The 24,457-nt window shown below is 39.2% G+C and overlaps 1 protein-coding gene across 3 annotated transcripts in view; it reads left to right on the plus strand.

The window, feature by feature from the left end:
• SPIDR (scaffold protein involved in DNA repair) overlaps positions 1–24,457 on the plus strand; it is a 194,427-nt gene that overhangs the window by 34,452 nt on the left and 135,518 nt on the right. For all 3 annotated transcript variants that reach the window (XR_010029464.1, XM_063168463.1, XM_063168472.1), the window contains exon 6: positions 17,037–17,293. Coding sequence is in view for 2 of the 3 variants with exons in the window: in XM_063168463.1 (XP_063024533.1) it covers positions 17,037–17,293 (257 nt within the window). In the remaining variant the exon portion in view is untranslated. The remainder of the gene's footprint in view (positions 1–17,036; positions 17,294–24,457) is intronic.

The raw sequence follows: 24,457 nt of genomic DNA on the forward strand, positions 1-24,457 counted from the left end.
CAGACAGATACATGGATTGTAAAAGGTGGTACACATTTTATTTTTGTTGTTATTTCTGAAACTAACATAAACTAGTTTCAGGCTAAAATGTTACATTCTGTTGGAAGAAGGCTTGAAAATTGCTGAGAATGATATTTAAGAATGTTAAAAAGAACTTAGGGTCGTGCTGTGATCTCACATGGAAAGGCCCAGAGTTCAGAAGTGAGCAGACCTGTGGCTCCAAGACACACACATGCACCTGGCAGAGTTCTCAGTCTTAATTGTGCAGGGTCTGTTTTACTTCACCATGAGTGAAAAATTCTGAGCATCATGTTTGCAAAAGGGATCATGACAAGGCTAGAGTTCGTTGCCTCTTACTGCATGTTTTCTCACAGCTCACTGGGTATACATGAATATTGCATTGGGATGTTGGTACAACACTAAGATAAGGGCAACAAATTAAAGTAAACACAAGAAATGGGAGAGCCTTTGTAAAAATGTGCAGACAACTCATTCAGCACAACTGTTGATGGCTTGGCCTTGAGCTCAGTTGGTGGAGCTGCTGCTGCCTGCTGCCAAGATAATGTGTGTGATGTAATTGTGCCAAGCCCATACTATCACAGTATTACAGCAAAACTGTCTGTGAACTGGGCACATTCCCAATTACATTCAGGTACAGTAACAAGGTAAATGGAAAGCTTCTGCCAGTACTGTATATATGTAGAGTTGCAGCCTGAAGTGGGTGTTTTGTGGCAAAAAGAGCAATGTGTCTTTTGCTGAGCAGGTAGAGAACATAGTCTTTGCTCAGTGTGCCAGTGTTATCTCTTTTACTAAATGACTCTACAAGGATGCCCTTCTCCCTAGCTGCATTACAAGCTGCAGAGGAAAGATGTGAGAATGGCTACAAAGGACAGATTAAAAACCCATCCGGCTCACTGCTCTGACTGTGCTTGTGGCCAGCCGCCCACAATGTGGACACTGGGTACAAGCATAGGTCAAGCTGAACAGATTAACTGGCCAAATAAGAATACCAGTTGCTTTGTTGGTGTCTGAATATGAAATAATCCCTGATCTTCAGTGGAAACTAGATAATGCTAGAAAGTTCTGAGTGTTTTTTTGTTCTTTTGGGTTTTTTTTTTTGCTTGGAGACATATTCTTAAGATACTTATATAGTCCTCAACTGAGCTTGTTTATGTGGTTGCATGCAATTTCTTTATGCAACCTTCACAAGCCCTTCCTGCTTTCCGAAGTTTTTGGAACAGTTAGTTAATTCTAGCTCCCCATCTTCCCCTTTGACTGAAATTTGCAATTTCCTTTCGAGAAACAACTTCCTATTGAGTACTAACTTATCTGACCACTTTGATGTATTTGAAGTATTTTTTTGAAGTCCTGAAGGCATTGCAAAATCCAGTGTTGTCTTCACAGCTTTAATTTCTGCACTGTCTGAATTGAGGAAGTAGAGAAGTGGACAGGAGCTCATCTAACTAACAAATGAAAATACAATTAAATTGTGCTTGATCGTGCAGTGTCACTGTAAAATTCCAAACTGTGGTAATTGAAACCTGGTTAGGCAGCTCCAGAGGACTGAATTGTCACGTTTTTGCTGTGATCAGCATTGGCTTTGGGAGATTTGGGAGTTGTATGGATTTCCAAAAAACACTGCAGCATATTTGGAGGCAGATGCAGAAAATGGGCTGATTTCTGTGGTGCAGCCCATCATCATGCCAGAGCTATAGGAATCTTAGTCCTGGCCTGCAAAATAGCCATTAAACTTCAATTTAGATGCCTGTGTTCTATATACAATAAACAGATGAGCTTAAGTGCTAAATACCAGGATTCCCAGCTACTGTCTTTCTGACCAAGGAACACTTAAGCTCCCTGGTGTTCCTGCACTTTATCTAATGCCTGTTTGATGTGGAGCAGGGACTGAAGCTCTTTGAGATCCTTTGACTCTTGTGGGGGTTTTTTTCTGCAGTGACACAGCCTTCAAGGGAGGGGTAAAAATTACCTCCTTGTTGCTCTGTTTGGTGGGTTGAGAATTTTACTGAGAGGAAGGGATTTAAATTCTCTTAATATAGAGATTGTCCTGTGAGAGTTGGGGCTTCTCCATTGCTTAGGCTGAAATGCCTGGAGTGTTATGGAAGAGCTGGAGTGTTTACTCTTGTGGGTGTGCTTTCCAATGCCAGCAATGCATGTACAGCATGCTGTGAGTGGAAATCCCTGCAGAGCATAAACTCACAGCTACTGAATCAAGCCCCTGAACAGGCTTAGGTACAGAAGTACCAGCTTTGTACTCACAGGTTTATATGTGACATAAACCACGAGTCTGCAAAGTTGCAATGCATCTGGTTATGTCCAAAAGGACTGACCTCTTGGACTTAGATGTCTAAATGCCATCAAAACTCCTCTTGGAGCCTGAGTCTGAGCTTTTATAGCTGAAGATAATCTTATGTATTTGCATGCATAGAACATTTTTAATGTTTTCTTTTAATTGTCATCTCCCTGAAGTTATCCAAATGATTACCAGTCTGCTGTTTTGAAGAGGTAACAAGTTAAGGGAGGACTTTCAAAGGTCCTTTAAATTTGAATGTGTGCTTACTGATTTTAAATATAAATGCTTTGCAGTTCTGCTTCCCTCACCCCTAAATGCTAACAGTGCTCAGTGTTTTTACATGGGAGTTGGTGTCTAGCACCTGTGCAAAATATATTTCAGAACAGAGTTACCAGATACAGTTGAGAATCACTTGTGAAAATTTTGTTTAAAGAACATGTCCCCAAACCACAGGAGATGCTAAACTGAGTCTTTAACGTCAGGCTTTCTGACTCAGTCCTGCACTTACACCACACCACTAGATGATGACATTTTATTGTGAAGGTTCACCAGTTCAGGCAGCACTTCATAAACATCATCTGCTTTTTAAAGTAGATCCTTGGCTTTCTATTGCAGCTATTGTTTCCTCTTTGTATCTGAAGCAGGGAATTCCCCAGATTTCTCCCAAGAGCTTTTTTTTTTCTTTTTGTAATTCTGGGCTGTATTCTCTCCCTGGAAATCTTCTGGTATAATTTTATTTCATCAGTCACAAGTGAAGTCTTATGCTGGTGGTTTCCATCTACAGAAAATTATTGAAATTATTTCCTCTGTATTCACCAATGTGGTTTTATGTGTTGTCTGTCAAACTACTTTAGACATCCTCTGTGCTGCTTTGTGCCAGGGGTGTATCCATAGGGAAGCCACATTTGTGCACTTGGTCTTCAGAGTCTTGGCCATGATATGTGGTAGTAGTATAAGAGCTAGAAAACCCATCAGCATAAATCCAGTGGTGTTGCTATCATAGCAAACCTGATTTATATTCATTCTGAATCCCCTCCCTGCACAGTGCTTTTTGAATGGCTGTCAAATGAAATAGAGGAGCTTTTGTCATCTCTGCCTATTTTTCCTGGACCACTATACTTGCTAGGACATGAATAAGGTATTGCTTTAACACTGTCCAAATTCTAGTCTATCAGTATAGTATAACTTGAAAACGCAGAACTAATTATGATACTGACCTTAAGTTTTGAGATTTTGACTGTAAGAAAGCATTGCTGCTTTTGCTCCCTATTTTTGTGCAGTATGTTCCTGTAATCCTTTAGATGTAAAGATACCTGTTATGAAAGTCCTGCAAATATTTTTTTTTATATATTTGGAACCAATTTCTAAAGGATGTATCCATGTGTAGTGGGTTGTGAAGGGATGTGGAGTTCAGTTTTGGGGCAGGGAGAAGTGGGTATGTAGGTGCATGCATCTGCTTTTGATATATTTTCCTTTTCTGTTTAGTAAAATTTATCTTGAATTATTGCAGCCTTACATAGAAGAAGTAAGTGAAGATAACTGAAATTTCTATTCTGCAAAAAGTGGAGTGAATTAAGGAACCTCTTTATAGCCAGACTACTTATTAGGCAGAAGAAGCAAACAAGTTAATATTAGGTACATAGAAGTACACAAAGAAAATCCTAAAACTGGGGACAAAAGTATGTGGCATTTCCTAAATGGAAATTTTCTGAATGGAAAATGTCAGGCTTATTTAAATATAAACAAACAAATGTAATTGCTTGTGTGTAGGATGTAGTGCATATACATTTCTTTATTTCACTGTGGTGTTAGAGAGTGTGGGTGACTTGTTAAATTCAATTTTCAATTTCTTAATAGCTTTCTCCTTAAGAAGTGGTTGTCTTGTTAGGTAGTGTAAATGTAATTGTACAGTTTGGCTATTTTACATAGGGTAAGCTTTCCGTTCCTTCAATAACTGCATTCCAGGAGCAATACTACTTCCACTTGGCTGTAGTGATGCAGTTTTGAAGGACTTCTGTTGATAGTAAAATAAAAAGAAAAAAATGAAATCTCTTATTTGATGCTACTCTTGAAAATTGACACAAATGGTCAATTTTTGGTCTGGAAACTCCATTCTTCCTCCCTTCTAAGTGATTAGTCCATAACGGAATCAGTTGGCTTTTGGCAGTTTGGAGGGAAAATGCATTTAACATGTCTTAGGTTTCCAAGTGTAAATTTGACTGTTAATAAACATGTCAAAAGGATTTTCATCCTGAAGTCTTGATATGTGTTAAAGTTACATTAATGGTCTGAATTGTAGTAGCTGCAGTGTAAAACTGTGAGTCAGTATTTTGAGTATCAAGGGTTTAATTGATGCACTTGTGATTGTATTTTCACATTATTTTGACATGACTGTGAAACTGAGAAGTAATCTTTTCTGCAAGAATATTCAAATGCTTGTCTGAATCCTGAGAATAGATTCTTCTTTATGCCTAGACTAAATGATCTTGCACCATTATATGACACAGCTGTGTTTGTTCTTATTCTGACTTAACTAAATTTTTTGCTTTATTTTAATAACATAATTAGTGTGTGGTTTATTTTTAATGAATTGCTAACTGTAGAACACAATGTGTTACCTACATTTCCTCTAATATCTAAAAACTTATTTTAACTTTGACTCTCCATATTTGAGGAGAGTTATAATACATTGATAGATTTGTGTAGTTACTGTCCTAGCACTGAAAGGAAAATACTGTGTGAGTTAAAGTCTAAATCATTAAAGCATCAGTATAGATAAGCTGATTAGGCTTTTGGCAAGTAGAAAGCAAGATCTTGCTCCACTGCAGTTCTGCTGTATTTTGTACCCTGAAGAATTACCCTAGACACATGTGAAATTTTTGAGATTTTGAAAGATGGATTCTTTTTTTTCATTATTGTTGTCCTTATTATTGTTTTTATTCAAGCCACATCTGCTGCAATGTCTCACCCATTTTTCTGACCAAAATGAAATTACTGTTGTTGTGAGCTGGGTAATGCAGACCGTCCAGGCAGCAATTTAGTTTACTCCATGCAGGAGTATCTCTTTGGTGACTGGGGGTGGGAGATACAAAATGATGCAGTGTTTTAGTTACTGTAGACCCTGATGATCACTTGTTGCTGCTGAAGTAACATGAGAACATGATGTATTGTTCTCTAGATAAGAAAAGAACTTGTGATTAAAATACTTGCCACTAAGACAAGCACAAAATTGATACAGTGGGTGCCAAAATTTGCACTTCTGCATTTAGGCAGTAAAGCTGCCTGTCACACAATTCCTAAAAATGGTGCAGCCAGATGCCCAGAACTGCCTGAGCACTTCTTCAAAGCTGCTGTCACTGTCCCTCTCCTTTCTAAATTTGGGTTTTTTTGCTTCCCCTGTCCCAAATTTTCAGTGCAGAGCACAGCTCCCAGAGCTTGCTGGTGTTTGAGAGTTAACTGCTGTTTAATGAAAAGTGTTCTTCTTATTTTTACTTTTAGTACAAATTTTGGGTTTGGATGTGTGCAATTTTTAGTTGCTTTACTAAACATTGCAAGTTTTGATCAGAATGCTAACAGGTCACTTCCAAGTTCAAGAGAAAAAGATTTGCAAGATTTTTTAAAAATCTTGCTAACTGCAGAGTTTGATCTAAAGGACAAATATCACATAAGCATTTTTACTTTGGGAAGAGGAAAATGAGGAGAATATGTTTCATTTAATAGTATCTTAAAGGACAGGTTTCTAAATGCCTTTCTGAGATGTTGAATTAACCTCTGATTGTCAGCTTTGAGCTTCCCTTATATTATAAAAAAAAAGAGGATATACACTTCCCACACATGAATTTTGCATTTTCTACATGTAAATACACATTGACACATGCTAACAGAATAGAATAGAAAATGACAGTTTTCCATTATTTTTACCCTCCCTTTCTGAAGCACTGCTTTAAGAATGGAAGTGAAATTGAGCCATCATAATCTCTCAATCTGGTTTGAGATAGTGGAGGCATGAATCCAAAAGCTATTGGTGACTGCTGTGGATACCAGTCAAGGATTGCTTTTTCAAAGTATGTTAAAGTGCATGACATGCACTGAGAGTCTTTTTTTCTCTGCCTGTAATTGAGAAGAATTACCTTAATTCTTCTTAATCATACTACTTTATGAAAGCTTTATAGTCCTTATAAGGAAATGCTTAATACAAATTATGGATGTTTGTATTTCAGGGCTCCTTTCTTTACAAGTTCTCATGTCAGCTGCTAGCCCGTTCTTAGAGAATTACAGTCCAGTGAGTTTAGTTGTGCAAGGATTGTATTTGATTACTGGGACATTTCAAGTGTATCTTCCTGATAAGTTTATGTGTGTGCTTATTTTCTACAAAAGTTTTAAATATCTGTGATTGTCTCCGTGGGTCCTACAATGTTGTATTATACCCATATTATGGCAGTCACGTCACTAAATGTAATGTAACACACCTATATTACAGCACACACACTTTTATTCTAATCTAGATCTCAAAGGAGTTTTAAAGTCTGTACTTTGAAATCTTTTTATGTACTGTGAACAATCAGCACAGCTAAATGTGTCAAACTTAAGACAGTATTGTAGCAGTGAGCAATTTTGACTCTCTATAAAGTGTGTATTTGCAGCAACATTACAGTTTTCAATTACAGTGCCTTACTCAATTGATGTTTACTTTATTTTCCTTCTGTTGCCCCAAAGTTTAGGCACGTGAACTGAAAGAAAATGTGTTAACTTCGTGTTGGGCTTAGTTTTCTTTGTTCTTTAACCAAATAGAGCTAATTTTAGCTGAGTATATTTAATGTATTTTTCAAAGCAATTTCATTGTGTGGTGTCCTTTGGCTTACTTGGAAAAGCAGCTAAATGAGTTTTCTATTTCTTTAGCTTGCATATAGGTGCTCTCACCAATGTTAGAAATCAGTTTTGGTGAAGGTGGCGCTTTTGTGTGTGTGCACATGCTGTCATCACTGACACAGTATTTCAGACGTGGTAACACATTTCCTGCCCCACAATGTTTGCTGTTTAAAATAGTTTTAACAGTGCAAAACCACAAAATGATCTAGAAAAAGTTAGGCTGTGTGTGGAAAGACTTCTGGAGAGGAGGGAAAGGGTTGAAAGAAACTGGAAATGAAGAGGAGGGAAAAATGAAGGGACTATTTTAGGCTTTGGGGGCAGTTCCGCAGGAGTTGTGAAGCAATAAATGGGGCAAAGGGAAGCACAGTCAAGTGAGAAGAATGTGGAGTGAGTGGGAGTAGAAGAAAATGAATGTAATGTGCTGCACTGCCTGGCAGCCTAGTGTCTCCTCCAGCTGCCAGTGCTGCAGCCATGAACGCTGGCACTGCTGCAGCTGGAAGTGCAGAATCTCAATTTCAAGGTGTTTCTGTGTGTCCCTGTGGATATTGTCAGCAAAAATTTTTCCACTAAGTGCTAAGCATTATTGCAGAAATTGTGCCTGTATTGCATTTGTGTTATACAACACTGTGCCACTTGTGTTTCCATTCTCTCATTTTCTTTCTTCTTTCCTTTTATGATAAGTGCTTTTCTAAGGGTTTTCACGGGAAACTGCAGATCAACCAAAGAGATCAATCGGTGTGAATAATTTTTGCTTTACTGAATAACTGTGTGCAATCCCTCATTTAGCTGGTTATTCTGGAATTGCTTCCTTTAATCTCAAACATAACGTGCTTGCAGTTATCATCTACTTTTGCAAAGAATCCATAATATGAAAAAATTGAAAGTCTTTGACTGTTCTCTGATCTATCTATATAGTGACATTATGTGAGAAGCATTTGCTGTTTTAGAAACAACCTTTTTAAAATCTTGCAAGGTGGTTATACAGTTCATAACTGTATTGGCTAAAGATAAGAGAGAAGCAATTTTATAAGGAAAGATTTAATTTGCTTAGACCAAATGATCTGTTTGGAGAAAAAAACACCAAACTTTTGAGACCTATAGATGGCCTTAATGCTAAATGCTTGTCTGCTTTCCCAGAGCTATATCTGTTTGTCTAGTAAAAGTTATTACCTCCCATTGCAAGTATTTGTTCTCTCTGAAGGCTTGGGTTAAAACAAAACAGTTGCTTGAAGATGGAAATGTATTTCCTCCTTTAACAGTACCTACTGAATCCTGCAGGTGTTTAGTCTAGGTGCTTTAGGATTTAGTTCATAAATAATAATTTGGCTTTTAATCATGCCTTTCAGTTGAGCCCTCTTGTTACAGCCAAGCTTTAGCCGGGATGATTACCATAACATCACCTAAACCAGAGACAATAAAACTGAGGTTTCATGGCACGGATCCACTAACTTTAATAAATGAAACTGAGTGAATAACTATAAACAAAGAATGTGAAAGTAGGTTATCAAACCATGTGATAACATCTGTTCCTTGGAAACATGAAAGTAACTATTTCTGTGTCAAGAACGAAACCCTGTTTAAGTGGTATTATAAGCTGACTGCAATTTTCCTGTGTGCCCAAACTTCAGTGTATAATGTTGAGGCTTCTGTGCGAAATGATGTAATTATCTGCATGCCCTATCAGAGTCAGGTATTTATATTTGAAAGCCTGTGTCTCTGTCATCTGGAGGATCCTTATCAAGATGAGAGCTCAACTGCGTGGGATAATGTGCAGTTGCATGAGAGGAGACCTGGTTCTGTCCCTGAATAGTTTGCAAGATGCAACACGTGAAGTGGCGTCTCCCCCTTCCCCTCTTTTTTTTGAAGAAGGGAATGGAGAGCAAGGGTTATGGTAATGCACTTGAATGTAACATTGGCTAACAGTGTGCACAAATTGTCCAGACTGTCTCTAACAGCCAGTCATTTTCCTTGAGAGAAAATGAAGATGTCCTTGTATGATGGAAAAAAACATTAGACAAAGCAGGAAAAGCGCTTGTAGATTGTCCATGTTAACATTTTTCAGCGTTATTTGGTCTGTTGGAAGTTGGCTGTTACTCTGATTACAGACTGATGGTGAGATCAGTGGTACTGAGATAATATTAGGAAGTGATAGATTGAATTCTTAATGCTAAAGAAGTCAACTAATCTACTAAAGTGATGCTTTTAAGAGATGCAGTTGCAGTGCAAATGGTACAGATGCTATGATTGCAGCAGGGTCTATATAGAGTACAAGTCAGTGTCCCTTAACTAATGTTAAGTAATCTTGCTTTGTGTTCATTTTGCACTTTAGCAGCTCACTGTCCCCTACTATTCTTTCCTGTCCTTGTGCACAGCAGACAACAGTTTTGTTCAGCCTTACCTTTAGGATCACTATTTAATTTGGGATCATATTTAATTCTACATCTATGCAGCACCCTCAGAAAGAAATAGTGCTTCTTGCTTTCCAGCCCGATTTTGTGTAAAAAGGCACTTGGGCTGAGACGAGAGCCTCACCTGTTTCGGTCGGCTGATCCATGCCTCAGAACAACCTGTTCTGGGAGAGGCAGGCTGGAACAGCTTGTGGATGGATCTCCAGAGGTATAGCCTGCTTAACCTGTTTGCCTTGTGAAAGCTGAGGTTTCTGCTCAGGATTAGAAGTTACGGCTTCGATTTCATCTTTCTTACCACTTGTGCATTCTTTACCTGGCTTAAAAGAAAAAAAAAAGTCAGTAAATACCATCTTTGCATTAGGTCTATAAAAAATCTGGTTTGTTGCAATTTTAATTACTCTTCTCCCAAAGTTCTTCTTTTGAAGATCAGATTTTCATGTTGATTTTTGTGCATCAGTGCAAAATCTAATTTTGATGTTATTTTTTCGGTTCTTGTTTCCTACAGTGATTAGTGCTACATGCAGGATACTGCCTGCCAGTGGTGTGTGTGTACAGGATTGTGAGTGAGAGAGCTCAAACCAAACAAAAACACACACCTCTGCCCTGACAAAAAAGAATGCACAGCCAAACATACTGCATGCAAGCATAATCGTCACCTCATTTTCCACTTCAAGGCAGAATGATCTAAACAAGATATGGGAACTGATAAACGATGATACAAGTTATTTATTTTGTTAATTATTATTTCATGTGTGATATAAACCACCATTTTGTGGGCTTATGTACTGTGCTTCAACTTCCTCACTCTGTGAAGTGGAAGAGGGAGTTTTCCTGTCTCTCTACAACTTTCTTTTTCAAAAATGATGCAGGAAGCTCAGCATCAGATAATTGGCTCTTGGGTCTGACAGCAGCCATACCATTCCATTCATTTCTGCAGAGTTCCATGAAAGCCCTTTCAACTCCTTCCCTGTATGAAAGCATCTCTGAAACTGTCCCATTTGCTTTTCTTTTGATAACAGCTATTGGTATTTTTCCTTTGGATTGAATCCTATTTTTGGGGTTACCTTTTAAGACAGTAACTAATGCAGCTGTATTTTGACAGGGCTTGCAGAATAAATGGTGTCCGACATGGGTAAGACTTCTCCAGGAGCTCTTCAAAGGGAAGCCCAGCAGTGGTGTGTAAGGTTTGGTAGCTGACCTGCTTCCTCCAGAGATAATCATGAATCAATTTCCTTTACGATAGGAAGCTCTGGGCTGCTGGATGCAGTGAATCCTTTTTGATTAGTCATAGAAGAGAAGTCCTAACCACTTGTTTAAAGGTCTCAAAACACCATTAAAGAGGAGATGAGGGTGCAGTCTGTGACCAAATTCTGCTTTGAATAATTACAGTGTTGCTGCCTACACTTCTCCTCCATATTCAAGTAGATACCGCATTCTTCTTTGCCACTTGGCATAAATGATTTTGTGTGCTAATAACTACTGCATTCCAGCCCTGGGGTGGTGGCAGCTGGGAGACAGCAAAAATCATTCCCATGTCTGTGTGAAGGGAGATGTCACTGAGGTTTAGTGGTGGCCAAGCAGGGGGAGAGAAGCTCGGTGGTGCTCGCTCCTGGAGAATCCCAGGGAAGTGCTGGGGGTGGCTGTCCCGGTGCTCGGGGAGCACACGGCTCAGTTTCCTGTAATGGCAGCCACAAAGTGCTGTGTGTGTGGAGCAGGACATGTCATTTCCTAGAGCACTGAACCAACACCACTGATAAATATTTAGGACAGATCAGATGGTCTGAGTGCGTGTGCTGGGGAGGAATGCAGTACTTGGCTAAACAACCAGGCATTATCTGAGATCCATTTTAAATATGTGCTGTCTCTGTAATAACACTGGGTGGTTGTTCCAGATACAAAATTTCAGTTAATCTGCTGTGTCAGTTTGGGCTTGCAAGTCCAAAAATACCTTATTAGTGATTTATGTCTTTCATTGTTCTTTTTTTCATCTCTGCCCACGCTCTGCTACCTAATCTTGTATTTTTGCGTGTTGTTCCTGTGGTTATTCCATGAGAAGAAGGCTTGGTGTCACCCACAGAGTTGCACATGCCTAACTCTGCACTTCAACATAAAGTTTTTGTATGAAGGAATACTTGAATTATATCCCTCTAGAGTGAAAGTAGCTAGTTTACCAAGATTAGTATTCCAAATTATTTCTCAAGCTACTAGGAAAGTATATTTGGCATAGACTTCAGTGCTTCAGTTAAAGCTTCAGAAAACAGAGAACTTTGAAGAGAATTGCAAGCTTTAAATCCTTTGTACCTTTAATTATCTTTATAGAGCTGAATAATATCCTGTACTATCTGTGTGCACAATGCTTGAATTAATTTTGTGTTGATTAATTAAGGGAAAACTACTTTTCTTTTACCTTTACCCTACTCCCCGTAATCCTGCAAGCCAGCTTCTGGTGGAGTTAGCTTCGAGCATTCATTAGCATAGCCTGGGCCTTTGACATACTGCACTGGTGATTTATGCTTGTGAATATTCATTGTGCTAAATCCAGTGGTTTTTCTGCTCGCTCTTGTTTTTTGGAGAGTACCATGCAAGATACAACCCATAGCCAGCTGCCTGGAGTAGAAGTGGGCTGCATTTGAATCTCTTTGCAGGCATGACAGCAAAGTACCTGCAGTGCAAATGCAGGGAAGACTGGATAAAGGAAAAGGCAGTAGGGTAGTCACCAGAGTTCACTGTGTGTTTGTTAACACTGGTCATACTGTTAATGCTGGTCAGCTTCCACCATCCTGAGAGCTGTCATGAGAGGGCAGGTAGGGGAATTGCAGATCAAGTCTGAAAAACAAGAGGGAATCACGAAAGGGAAAAAGCTAGTCCATGAAGGAACAGGTGGGGGCTAAGAGAAAATGCTTCCAGAACCAGAGGCAAAGATGCATGAATGGACAAGCAGGAGGGAGATGCCGCAAGATTAATTTTACTCTGTATGTACTGTGATCAGAGCCTTAAACTCTGAAATACTGTTTATGTTTCTGACATAACTTGGCTCTGTGACCTTGAGAAAGCCTGGTTTCCTAAGGGTGCTCTGAGAAACACTCTTAGTTCTGCTATTTGAGCTAGGCTGTGGTAGGATAATAGGAGGGAAGACTTTTATATTATTTAGGGAAGGAAATGACAGACTAAGTGACCTCTATCTGCAAAAAGTTATATCAATGTCTATATAGAATTTGATATGTGTTTTTTTGTCTGTAAGACACTGCAGCATGCTGAAGTATCTTAGTTTCAGCTGATAAACTTGTTCATAATATCTGTGAACTCTTACTGAGCATCTTATGTGCAAAGTGTCTTCATATCTACTGGGAAATATTTACAATATTAACTGAATGTATGCAACTGAACAAATGGAAGTGTTTAATGGCTACAAAGGTGAGGTGTGGATACTGATGTTTTTCTGCAGAAATCACTGAGTAATGTATCTTGGGAGAAGAGACAAGGGAGATAAGAAACCCACATAACTGCTCATCACCTTGCCTCTGATTAGCAATCACTGTCTGAGAGCCTTTTTAAAAAAATACAGATTTATTATTTATTTTAATAGGGTTGATCTGTTAGCTTTCTCTTTGTACAAAAAGCTTTGTAAAGTTCTGCTTTCTGTGCTAAAGCTGGAAACTTCAAATGGAAATGTAACACTTCTCATGTTAACTTACTGCTATTTTATTGATAAAAAATATCAAGTGCTTATTTAATTCATCAAATACAGATTTTACTTGCTTCCATCACTATTGAAGTGAAAAGGTGATTTTTTCAGGCCTTGTAGAAGCAAACATTGTGCAGATTGCCAAGGTAGTGCCAGAGAACTCACAGTCTGTTCAGCAAGAGGTAGCTGAAGCAAATCTCTTGAGGCTGAGGGAGGAAGTACTTGGTCACAGATGTAACAGCATGGTATCTTCTGTGCTGCATGTGTGCAAAATCTATGTGCTTGTGGAATGCCATCTTCATTCCACTGAAGTCAAGAGTTTTGTGTTTGACCAATTTGGGGTAGGATTTTAGAGTTTCTGTGGTTTGTTTTTTGGTATTTTTTTGTTTTTAGTGAATGCAAATTGATATGGGCAAATATATGTGCTTTAGCAATCTTAGCTGCTTAGTTGGGATTTGCTGTTTCTCATTTTGGTTTCTATTTTTACATGTATACCATCCTCTTTGTTAACTAGTACCTGTGAGTGCTGTCAAAAATATTAATTAAATAATCTTGAGAGCTCTTTCTTTTTTGATGCATTTTGATTTAAAAAATGCTTAACCTTAAAATATTGGGTCCTGGAAGCTCCAATCCAGTACTCAGTGACTTCTTTACTTTCCTGTAGTCAAATCTTAACAGAAAATATGGCAATAGCCTGTGTATTTATACTTGTCATTTCCCTTAAAAGAAAGAGCCATAAAAGGGGAGCATTTGTAGCTTTTCAGATGACACAGTCACAGAGAAAATAGATTTTGATTTTAAAATCAAACAAAATGAACTATGTTTATTGTTTTAGTGATAAAGATTGAGGTCAACCCCTGATTTTTTTTTCTGGATATGGACAAGTGGCTAGCATGATGTAGAAGGGGGTGTTGTGGAAAGGCCGTCATTGGAAATATATCTATATCTTAGTGAACAGTCTACTACAAAGTATTTGGAGGTATTGGGATATATGGGAGACAGTCATGAAAATCCTCTGATCGGGGATTATTACATTGGGATCGGGGGTCAGAGGAAGAAATTAGATGGGGAAACTGAGCCTGTGTGTGGTGGGAAGCATTGTACTCTCAGGCACTGTAACCAAAATTACTATATTTCAAAATAATTAGCCATGTGGGAAACCAGTTTTAATTTGACAATTCTTTGTGCTTAGCAGTGGTGCTCTTCTGAAACTCTAAAAAAGCAGAAGAAAAACATGATATTGCTGGGGATATTATTAAAAAAATCAACAAAATAATAACAAAACTCCTAGAAATTCTTCTTTGTGATGTTTAAGATGTTGATAAAAAATGAAGAATTTCTTCACTATTTATCAAGGATTGTTTTAAAATGAATCAAAGAAATAATTTTTTTTGCCAGCTTTTCCCCACCATATTGTTGGTAGGCTTGCCAGCTTGTTTACTGGATACTTGAAAAATCGTGTTTGATGTGTGTTTTGAAAATATTTTTCTCTTTAGACTAGAATTCTGATTATGGCTACAGTTAAAAAATGTACAGAATTGGAAGGCTAAGTTTTTGTTCTTTGTTTTTCTTCTGCATTTTTAGAGTTTACTCTTTTAAAAAAAATTTCCAACTGACCAATTAAAAAATCATCCACAACAAAAAACACTAACAAGCAAACAAAATAAAAACCCCAAAGTACAGTTTCCTTGGGGAAGTTCAGTCTAAACAAGTATACAGTAATTTTAGCAGAAATTATTTATTAGACAATCTTTAGTTAGGAAAGCTTCTTAACGCTTAAACAGTCAATGGGATTAAAACGTGCTGAATTTAAAGCACTTCCCAAGGGCTTTTCTCATTTGCATTTCACTCACTCAGAGAACTTCAGGTTCACATCCATTTTTTTAGGTGCAGTGGATATCATAGCTATTTGAGAAAAATTAAAGCATTCCTAAAGCAAGTGAGTGCATTGGAATGGTGTTTTAAGAATGAAGTGCTTGCTTACTGCTTTCAGAGTCTTTGAAATCTTTTATTTCTGGCTCATTTCCAATATGGAAGGAGTTTGTTTTCAGAGAAATATTGTTGCCAAGGGACAGATGTTGACTGTGTTGTGTTTAAAGCAGACTGATATTAATTACATTCTTTTAGCTATTCTACTTCTCTGGGTAACTTTAAAAGGTCATTCCAATTTCCAGAGTACTTAGGTAAGCCCTCGGAACATGAACACAGTGTCTCAGCATTTACGTGAAAAACGTATCGGAGAACTGGCAAGAGCTGAACTTATTTTTGTGCACAGTTGAGAAATGCTCTTTTCAGATTTACACTAATTAATAACATGGAACAGCTTTAGCAAATTTAGTGAATGCTGTGATTTCCCTCCCTTTCCTCTTTCGCCTTTCAAGTCTTTATCCGAGCCAGTTGTCGAACAACCTGTGTGGAGCATTACTTACTGCATTTCACCAGAGGAATGGGGTAATTTTTTTCTGTGGTTGAGGCAGCATGGTCTGGAGCAATGTCAGCCTTTGGGGTTTCCCAGTTTCCCACTGATAATGCAAAGTTAATATTTTGTGTTTGAGGTTTTGGTTCTTTCAAGATCAGTCTGAGTAACTTGCTTTGCCTTGTCTACAGTTTTATGCCAGCTTACTTGAGCTGGCCTAGTGCTGATGGTCCCAGTGACAGGACTGTCACAGCTCCACCAGAACCTGCAGACAGTGTTGGTTTGGTTGTTTTGGGTTTTTTTCAACTAGCTCCTGAAGATTAAGCCCAGCTCATGTTTCTTAGTCCTCCGCCTATTTCGGTGGTTTAGATAATTTTGTTCTGTACTTTGTAAAATGTCACTTTCCAAGTATTTTTGCTTAATACTCAGTACTTTAAGCAACACTGGGTCAAGAGAACATAATGCATGTAACAGCTGTGTAGAGCTCACCTTAGGGAGCAAACCCAGTAGCCTTAACCTGCTTCTGCAGGAGCCCTAGAGGGGAGCAAAATGAGCTCAGCCAAAGCAGGTGAATTTCCCCCCAGCCCTCTTCTCAGCCTTCCATGTCTCTACAGAGTTGTTTTTTCTGCCTTCTCATCCCCTCATCGTTCCCTCAGTGGGATGAGTTCAGTGTGTCCTGTGAGTTTCTGGTAGAAGAGTTCCAGTGAGGTTCTGTGGGGCTGAACTCCAGCCCTGCTGGCACCCAGCCCTGACTGCTGAGCAGTGATCCATCTTCCTTGGAGCTACCTGGAGACAGCCCAACAGCTTATGCTCAACTTTTGAAACCTTCCTGGGAAGCTGTAGGCCTGCTGGATATGAAGGCCTGCCTTGGTGTTCAAAATCATGTTTTAACAAAAGGTTACATACTTGACACCTACAAGCTGTCAGTAGAGGCATGTGTTTCTTCCTTCCATTCAGACTATGGAAGCTGACCTTCCTGTTTGCCGGAATCCCAATATAAAAGCTCTTTCTTTCAGCTTCAGTGATGATCTCTATCACTCATTATCCTCTCTCTGCTTCCCTCAAAACTTGCCTTAGATAAAAACATTGGCCTGATTCTCCAGACCTAGTTATTTAAAATCCCTAAATGTTACTCACCTCAGTTATCCCTCAAGAGATGATCCTTATGTTCAGGAGTTGATGTTGACTGACAAAAGATTCATGTGCATTTACAGTGAAGTTGTCCAAGTTATATTAATAAATTGGCATTCCATTTGTGGGTTACTGGGTAACATATTCCTGCCTACATAAATCTATACCCCCTCACTGGCATTCTGCTCAAACAGCTTTTTGTCTTTATTCATTTAGGCAATTTCGACAGAAATATCTGAGTACTCCTCTGATAACGACAGCCTGGGAGGAGGAGAGGCCACCCTGGCCACCACCACTCCAGGATCCAGTAAGGGAATACAGGCAGGGCCAGGAGGGGACATGGGGGATGTCCCAGCCCGACCGGCCAGCGAGTGGCTGAGGTCAGCACAGGCCCTTCTGCGCACCCCGGGGAAGCCGGCGGGAAGGGCCCCCAGAGCCCCCACCGAGTCTGCCAAGAAGAGGAAGCTGCTGAGGTAAATGGACTGTCCACCTCAAGGAATTCTTTATGGCTGTTTATTCTTAAATTATAAGTAAAACAATACCTGCCAAAGTGTTGGAGTGTCTTTCAAGGGTAAACATTTTAGAGATGCAAATATGAAAAACTTAAAGAATGTCATTTATCTGTAAGCAATCAAAAATGGCAAGAAATAATAAATTTAAAATTTCTGGTGAAAGCTCTCAATCTTGAACTCCTGTTAAAATTGATTTTTGCACTTCTGATAATGCTTTACAGATGTGTGAGTGGACATACTTCTATTCTAGCTTCTAATAATTTCATTGCTTTGTGCCTCTCAAGAAATTCTGCAAAAATTCTGCACCTCAGGTTTTAGGATATTTTTTTGGTCCTCTCCAGATTTGTCAGTGCAAAATTATCCAAAATAATGTAGGAAAGGAGTGGATAAGCAGTAGTTCCGATGAGCGTAGGACAGAGCATTATGTAGGTAATGGGAGGATGTATTCCTAAGGTGAAATTTAAGTGTCTGTGACTAAGTTAAATACATTAGAAAAATATGTAACTGCTGAAAGTAGCCTGAGATGGAGCAGTTGAAGCCTGATGTTCTAGCTAATTACAGTGCAGAAATGGCCACTTGTTATATTGAATTAATGAAAGTTGTGTTAAATGGTATATGTGAAGTTATGCCTCAAGCTGTGGAGACCACAATTACAAATGGTGCTGCTCTACATCCCTATTGTTATTTTAACAATGTGCTTCTCTTACAGCTGAATCTATGTACAGTAATCAGTCAATTACTTAAACAGTAAATATTCAGTTAATAGGCATACCTTATTTTTCTCTGAAATATTCTTGGCTATTTCAAAATGCTATCTGAGGAAACAGGTTTGGAAGTCCTAATTACTGAGGATGTCTATACTTAAAAGCACTTTGCTTATGCAATCAAGCTTTATTTCTTGTCACTTTAGAAAACATGCATACTCAGCTGTACTAGGTCAGATCACAGCTGTAACCCCCAAAAACTCCTTATAGTGGCCAAAAGCAAGTATGTGTGAATGTAATAGAAACAGGACAAGTGTACAGTGGTATTTTGCCCAGCTGCTCTTCCAGCTTTGAGCAATTCCTGAGCTGAGGTTTGTTACCATTAGTGGGTTTGTCTTTTTCTAAATTCCAGCTTCATTTGATGACCTTTACTGTCAACAGTCTAAATGCAAAAAAATGTTTTCTGGGAAAGATACTCTGACACAAGTGTATAAGAGAATAGATTGCTTTAAAAACAAACAAAACAATAAAACCAAACCATCCACACTTATATAGAATGTAATCTGTCTGGAGTGGCAGGAGGAACAGAGCTTACAGGGCTTTTTACCTTCCATCCTGTGGTTCCACTTTGGATTCCTTTGGGAACAGGGAAGCAGGCAGGAAATTCCTTAGTTATGAGTGTTGTTTATCTAGTTATTTTGCTCAGCCAGGTAATTGTCATCTTTTCACTCTTCCTGTTCAGGGCATTAATTCCATGTCTCTCCCATCCTCCCTTTTACTGCTGACAGAGAACATTTTCATTGGTGTGATAGCAGTGGATTAAAGTTTGCATCCTCAATAGGAAAGCACGGGTTTTCTGTGCTGTGGATTGAAGGCCATTTTGGGGAAAGGTTTATCAGCTTCTTGATTGATCGAGTGACAATCCCTTCTTTGTGATTTAATAGCTAAAAGATACAAAGCAGTCGTGGCCTTGTCATTTCTCCTTCCTTCCTACCTCTGCTGCAGCTCAACGCCGCAGCAGAAAGAGCATTGAGCAGGGGAATCATCCTGAAGCTGGATCTGGCCCGTGGGCTCCCATGTGGATGGACCTTTGGAACTGCTCAGGAGGTGGAAGAGAGCCACGAGTCTCTGCTCAGCTGGGCTCTCTTTCTCCAGGCCAGTGCCCAGGGAAGCATGGGCTGAGCAGAGATGGTGCAGGTGTTGTAGAGCTGCCATCTTCCTGTGGGAATTCCTGTGCAGGAGCTTCAACTCCAAATCCACAATGTATTCTGTATGCTTTTTTCCTGGAGGAGTCCTTATGTAGGTAGAGTAGGTCTCCTCTCATTTTGTTTCCCCTTTTAAGAAAATAGAAAATATTTATATTTTTATATCTCTCTGCTGTTTGACATGTGTAAATCGATCTTCAAAAGTAGACATGTATTTTCAAGAAATTTTAGCTTATATTTTTTGTAGAAATCTTAGTCATGTTACAATCTGCATTTATGTTTGCACTGCCTGATTGGAGCTATGCCTCTGTGACATCAATGGGGACGTTTTTCTGTGCAACTTAAAAGAAACCCCCCTAAAATATCCCCCCTAAACCCCCAAATCCCAAGCAAAACCAAACCAAATAAAGAAAAGAGCTTTAATAGTGTCTGGAAAAATTCAGATAAATTCCTTTCTACTGTCCTCTCTTCCTGGAAACCTCCTGGTGCTGAAATTGAAATGGGTAGTTGCCTGAATGGGAGGAAAGAGTATTGTTTTTTTTACTCTATTACAGCTGTAGTTGTCATACACTAGAAAAATTGAGATGCAACCAAAGCAACAGAAATCTTCAGATGTAAGCTAATTATGGATGATTAAAATAAATTTTTGTGATCCTAGCATTGGCAATTTGACTGTAAATTCAACACCTTTGAGTGTAAATAAAAGGAGAATCCCATCTATGTCACCAGATCAACATGCACAATATACAGTGCTGCTGCTGCTGAGCCAGATTTGAAGGGGCATGTTGCAATTCTCCTCTGTTAGGGGTTAACTGGGGTTTTGGAAGACAATTGGTGTCTGAAGACAAGAATGATGTGGTGAAAGCAATTTCTCCCCCACCATATCTACTGCCAGATTTTCATGTTTACTTGTATCCCTGTAATGTTAGTTTTTGTTTTCAAAAGTGTCCTAAGTAAAGATTGTGCTTCTTTCTGCCATGGTCCCTAGGGGAGAGCAGGTAGTCTGGGTGGTGGGGTTTGTCCTTCAGGGGTGTTGGTGGCTCTGAAGAGCCGTGCTGTGGGAGATTCCAGTTTGTCACACTGGAAGCAAAGCAGATCATCTCTCACTCACAGCCATCAATGCCACTGCTTGGGACATCCTCCCCTTGCCTTCCTCTGTTTAAACAAGCCTGTTGGTGGATGCAGTGGGAATACATAATTGTCCCAGGTGCACTGCCAGATCCATGGCCTGGGACTGCAGCTGTGAGCTCCTAAGTGAGTTGAGGATTGGGTGCTACTGGTGGTACCTGGTACTGAGATGAACAGCTGTGGTGATCAGGTCCAGAGGGGTTGGGTCTGCATGCTCCTGCCCTTTTTCCATCCCAAAGCTTCACTTTCTCAGCTTGAGTCAGCGCTTCATGGGGAAATTAGGCAAATGATTTGTAAACTTGAGGGGAGGGAGTATATATTGCAAAGAAGAGTTTTCAAGAAACTCTTCTTGTTACATTTGAAATCCATGTTAATGCTATGGGGTGAAATGTCTAAACTGTATTAGTTCCAGTTCTTTCAAAGTTTCTGTGTGAAAGAATGGAGGAATGTAGAGTATTGCAAGTTTTAACATTTATTACATGGATTAAACAAATAACTGGGTCAATTCAGTATTTGTAGAGAAGAAAACTCAAAATGCATGTACTCAGCTTCTCTTGTCTGCAAGTAAACCTTTCTTAAATGTTTTCTGAGTTGTTTACTTTTTCCATTAAGATTTTATTTTCACCAGAAAAAAGTCTGGGGTTATTGTAGGAAATAAATATCTTAAGTTATAAAATGTTAACTCTACATCTAAATCTGTCATGTTGCAAGAGCTTATAGTTCTGAAGAATAAGCTTTAGCTTTTTGTTTGGTTTTTTAAATACTTGAGTGGCTGTTTATAGTTCAAGAGAAACAGGATTTCCCAAGATTTTATTTTAAATCATCTTATATCTGCTTGTATGCAGACCACATACAAATCTGATCAGCTAAAATTAACTTTCGTTATCAAAAGAGGAGAAAATTACAGAATGTCCTGGTACTATGTGTAGTAAATGAAGCCCAGTTGTTGCATGAGGCCAACTGAGGTCCTGAAAATAAAGGAAATTGCCAAGGGAAGAGGGAGTTGGCACAAATGAAGCAGACTTTTACTCTAAAATTTGGACTGTTCCTTCTTTACATGCATCCACAAGTGGCATGTGGGTGTAACAACAACGGACTAGCCCTTTGGATGGTCATATTCTTATGCTAATTTTAACTATTTCTGTAGCTATTTAACTTTTCTTTTCTAGTGAATTTCTTGTTGGATTAGGAAAATATAAATGAAGAATATCATGGCTGCACTACAGATGTACCACTTGTCATCACTGGCAGTGTACACAGTAAAATTATTTTGCCCTTAGAGAAAGTTAAATTGTATTTTCTCTTTTAGAAAGTGTGGATGGTTTCACTGGCCAAATGTTTGGTGCTAATGGGGGAAAAAAGTGCCATGCTTGTCATTGGTCACAGCCAGCACAGCTTCATGAGGGAGAAGTCCTGCTTGTAAACCCTTCTGTGACAGGGTAGCCAATCCAGCTGATCTAGTAAAGCCAATAGATGTGATCTTTTTGGACTTCAAAAGCAAAACTTTTGGTACTGTCTGTCACAGTACCCTCCAGACCAAATGTCCAGCACAGAGCTGGATAGCCATGCTCAGTGATGGGTGAGCTGCTGGCTCACAGGCTGGGGACAAAGGTTACAGTGAATGGGGTGATCAGGCTGGGCTCTGGTCACCGGTGGGGTTTTGCAGGGCTCCATCCTCAGCCCACTTCTCTTCAACATCTTCATTAACCACTGGGATGCAGGATTCAAAGGACTCTAAGTGAGTTTGCCAATGACACTAAATTAGGGAGTGCTGTAAACTCTCTTGAGCACAAAGAGGCCCTGCAGAGGGACCTGGACAAATGAGAGGACTGGGCAATCGCCAACTGCACAAAGTTTAACAAGGGCAAGTGCCGGATTCTGCACCTGGGATGGGGCAATCCTGGTTCTGTGTGCAGACTGGGGAATGACTTGCTGGAAGGCAGGGCTGCAGAAAGGGACCTGGGGGTCCTGGTCACTGGCAATCTGAACATGAGCCAGTGGGGCCTTTTTTATTTCTTCAGCAAGTGCCCCATGGAGTGGAAAGGAGTCTAAAGGGACAGCTGAGTGTCAGTTACTTCACCAGTTAATGTAAAAGTAGGAGAGAAGATTTCCCCTTGCTTTGAAATGAGAGAAGATGGAAATTGCTCAATCTTGAGATGGGGATATATATTTGTTTTTAATTATGTGGAGTCCTGTGTATACTGTGTACAACTCAGTAAAGAGAGTTGACTTCAAATTAAGTCTGTAAAGGAGTAAACTTGGATGAATAGGGGGTTATTTTTGGTAAGTGCCCTGCTGAATGAAAGCCTTAGTAAATGAACACAAGGAGATCTCCAACACTTCAGAAAGATTGAAAATTACTTTTCAAAACACAGCAGGCTCACTAATGCTCTTTTGTTGTTGCTTTCTATTAACCTCATTGGAGTTGGGAGATAGGAACAAGCCTGGAAGTCACAAGTCAGGCTCAGTATTACTTTTTGGTCATAGCTGTCACAAAACTCTTCAGTCTTGCTGTTAAAGTTTGAGGGTAGGGCAACTACCAGAACCTGAGCTGTTGTACAGGATGCTGAGCTTTCTTATGGTCATCAAAGCTGTTTTTCTTGTGGATGTTGTTGGACATAGACAGTAAAGGTGATGTGTTGTTTTAAATACAGTATTTCAACAAGCTCAGATTTAGTATGGAAATAGGACATGAATTGCTGCTTTTAAATCTGTCTGCCTTCAGGGAATTAAAGGAACAAAATAGTTGTGCTGAAAGTTCTGTGATTAAAAATAAAAAGGTTGTGGGCAGTGGAGATTGTATCTGAGCAGCTTGACTTCACCAAACAGCCTTTGCATCAACAATTTGCCAAATGTGTTCAATTTCCTCATATTAAAACTTTTAGGGGGCAAGTTTGAAGTGCTGGTCTGGAAAGTATCCATCCTAAACTAGTTTTTATTATTTCAATAAAATGGTTTGTCAGTTCCCTTGATTACAGAGTTGATATATTAGTTATCATATTTGCCAGTTTTGTACACATACCCTCCAGAAACTGGCTTACCTCTTACTGCCCAGCCAGGAGTGACTCTGACTCTGTATAGTTCACAGTATGACAGTTCATGCACTAGTGTTTTACAGTGTGAGCATCTCTACTCTTTTGGAAGGAATGAGTGGTTTTCAAATGCTGTTGTCAGCAAATCTGTTACCTTGTGTACCAGAAATCACCTTTTCCTTTGTTTTATATGTTTGAGCTAAAAAGGGGGTTGATCCTTATGGGTTGTGGTGGTGTTTAACATCCTTTTGTTTCTACCTTTTTAAAAGAAACAAACCATAAAGTACCAACTGTTGCTCTGGCCATACAAAGTCTTTCTGTGCGTGGAATGTCCTTGAACTGTGTTTTCTAATTTCATGAGCTATGAAACAGTATAAAAACAACATTTCCAATGACCAGCTGAGAACCTCTCATAAATGCATTCTTAGTTATATTTTGTTTTCTGCAACCAAACAGAGGCAAATTGCTTTATGATGTCTTCTGTTTAAACTGTTTTTAACCACATTTGGAATGTGAATGGAAAGATGATGGTTAATAAATATCAGTGCACTTAGCACAAAGGGCTACTAAGGAAAGTTGGTGTTTTACTTTTCATGGACCTTTGTGATAAGTGGTGTCCTAATGCAGTCATGGTGAGCAAATTAGTAATGAAATTGTGAGCATCAGTGGAACCCTCCTGGTAGTCGTATCAGGCCTGAGACAGTAATGCTGTCTTGTTGTTGAGTGCCGTAGCCATGGAATCAGAAACTTGCTTTCTTTCCTTCATGCTACAAGGCATTCCTGCCATAGCTGTAACAGTAGTGAGCTTGAAGAAGAGTAGGAACTGATTGACTGGACACAACAATAGCCCTGCTCAGGAAAAAAGAGGGGAAATTAGGCTGTAAGTCAATAATAGCTGCTCTCTTCTGCAGGTACTTTAAGGCTTTCTTACACTTTGAACAAACAAAATACATTTCTCTGACTGGCATCTGTGGAGGGAATGAAGTAGAACACTCATGTTGAACAGTTTTCTTTCAGCAAAACAAGTGCTTGAGCTACTGACTGTGTAGTATATTG

Source organism: Melospiza melodia, chromosome 1, assembly GCF_035770615.1.
Source record: "Melospiza melodia melodia isolate bMelMel2 chromosome 1, bMelMel2.pri, whole genome shotgun sequence".
Lineage (NCBI taxonomy): Eukaryota > Metazoa > Chordata > Aves > Passeriformes > Passerellidae > Melospiza > Melospiza melodia.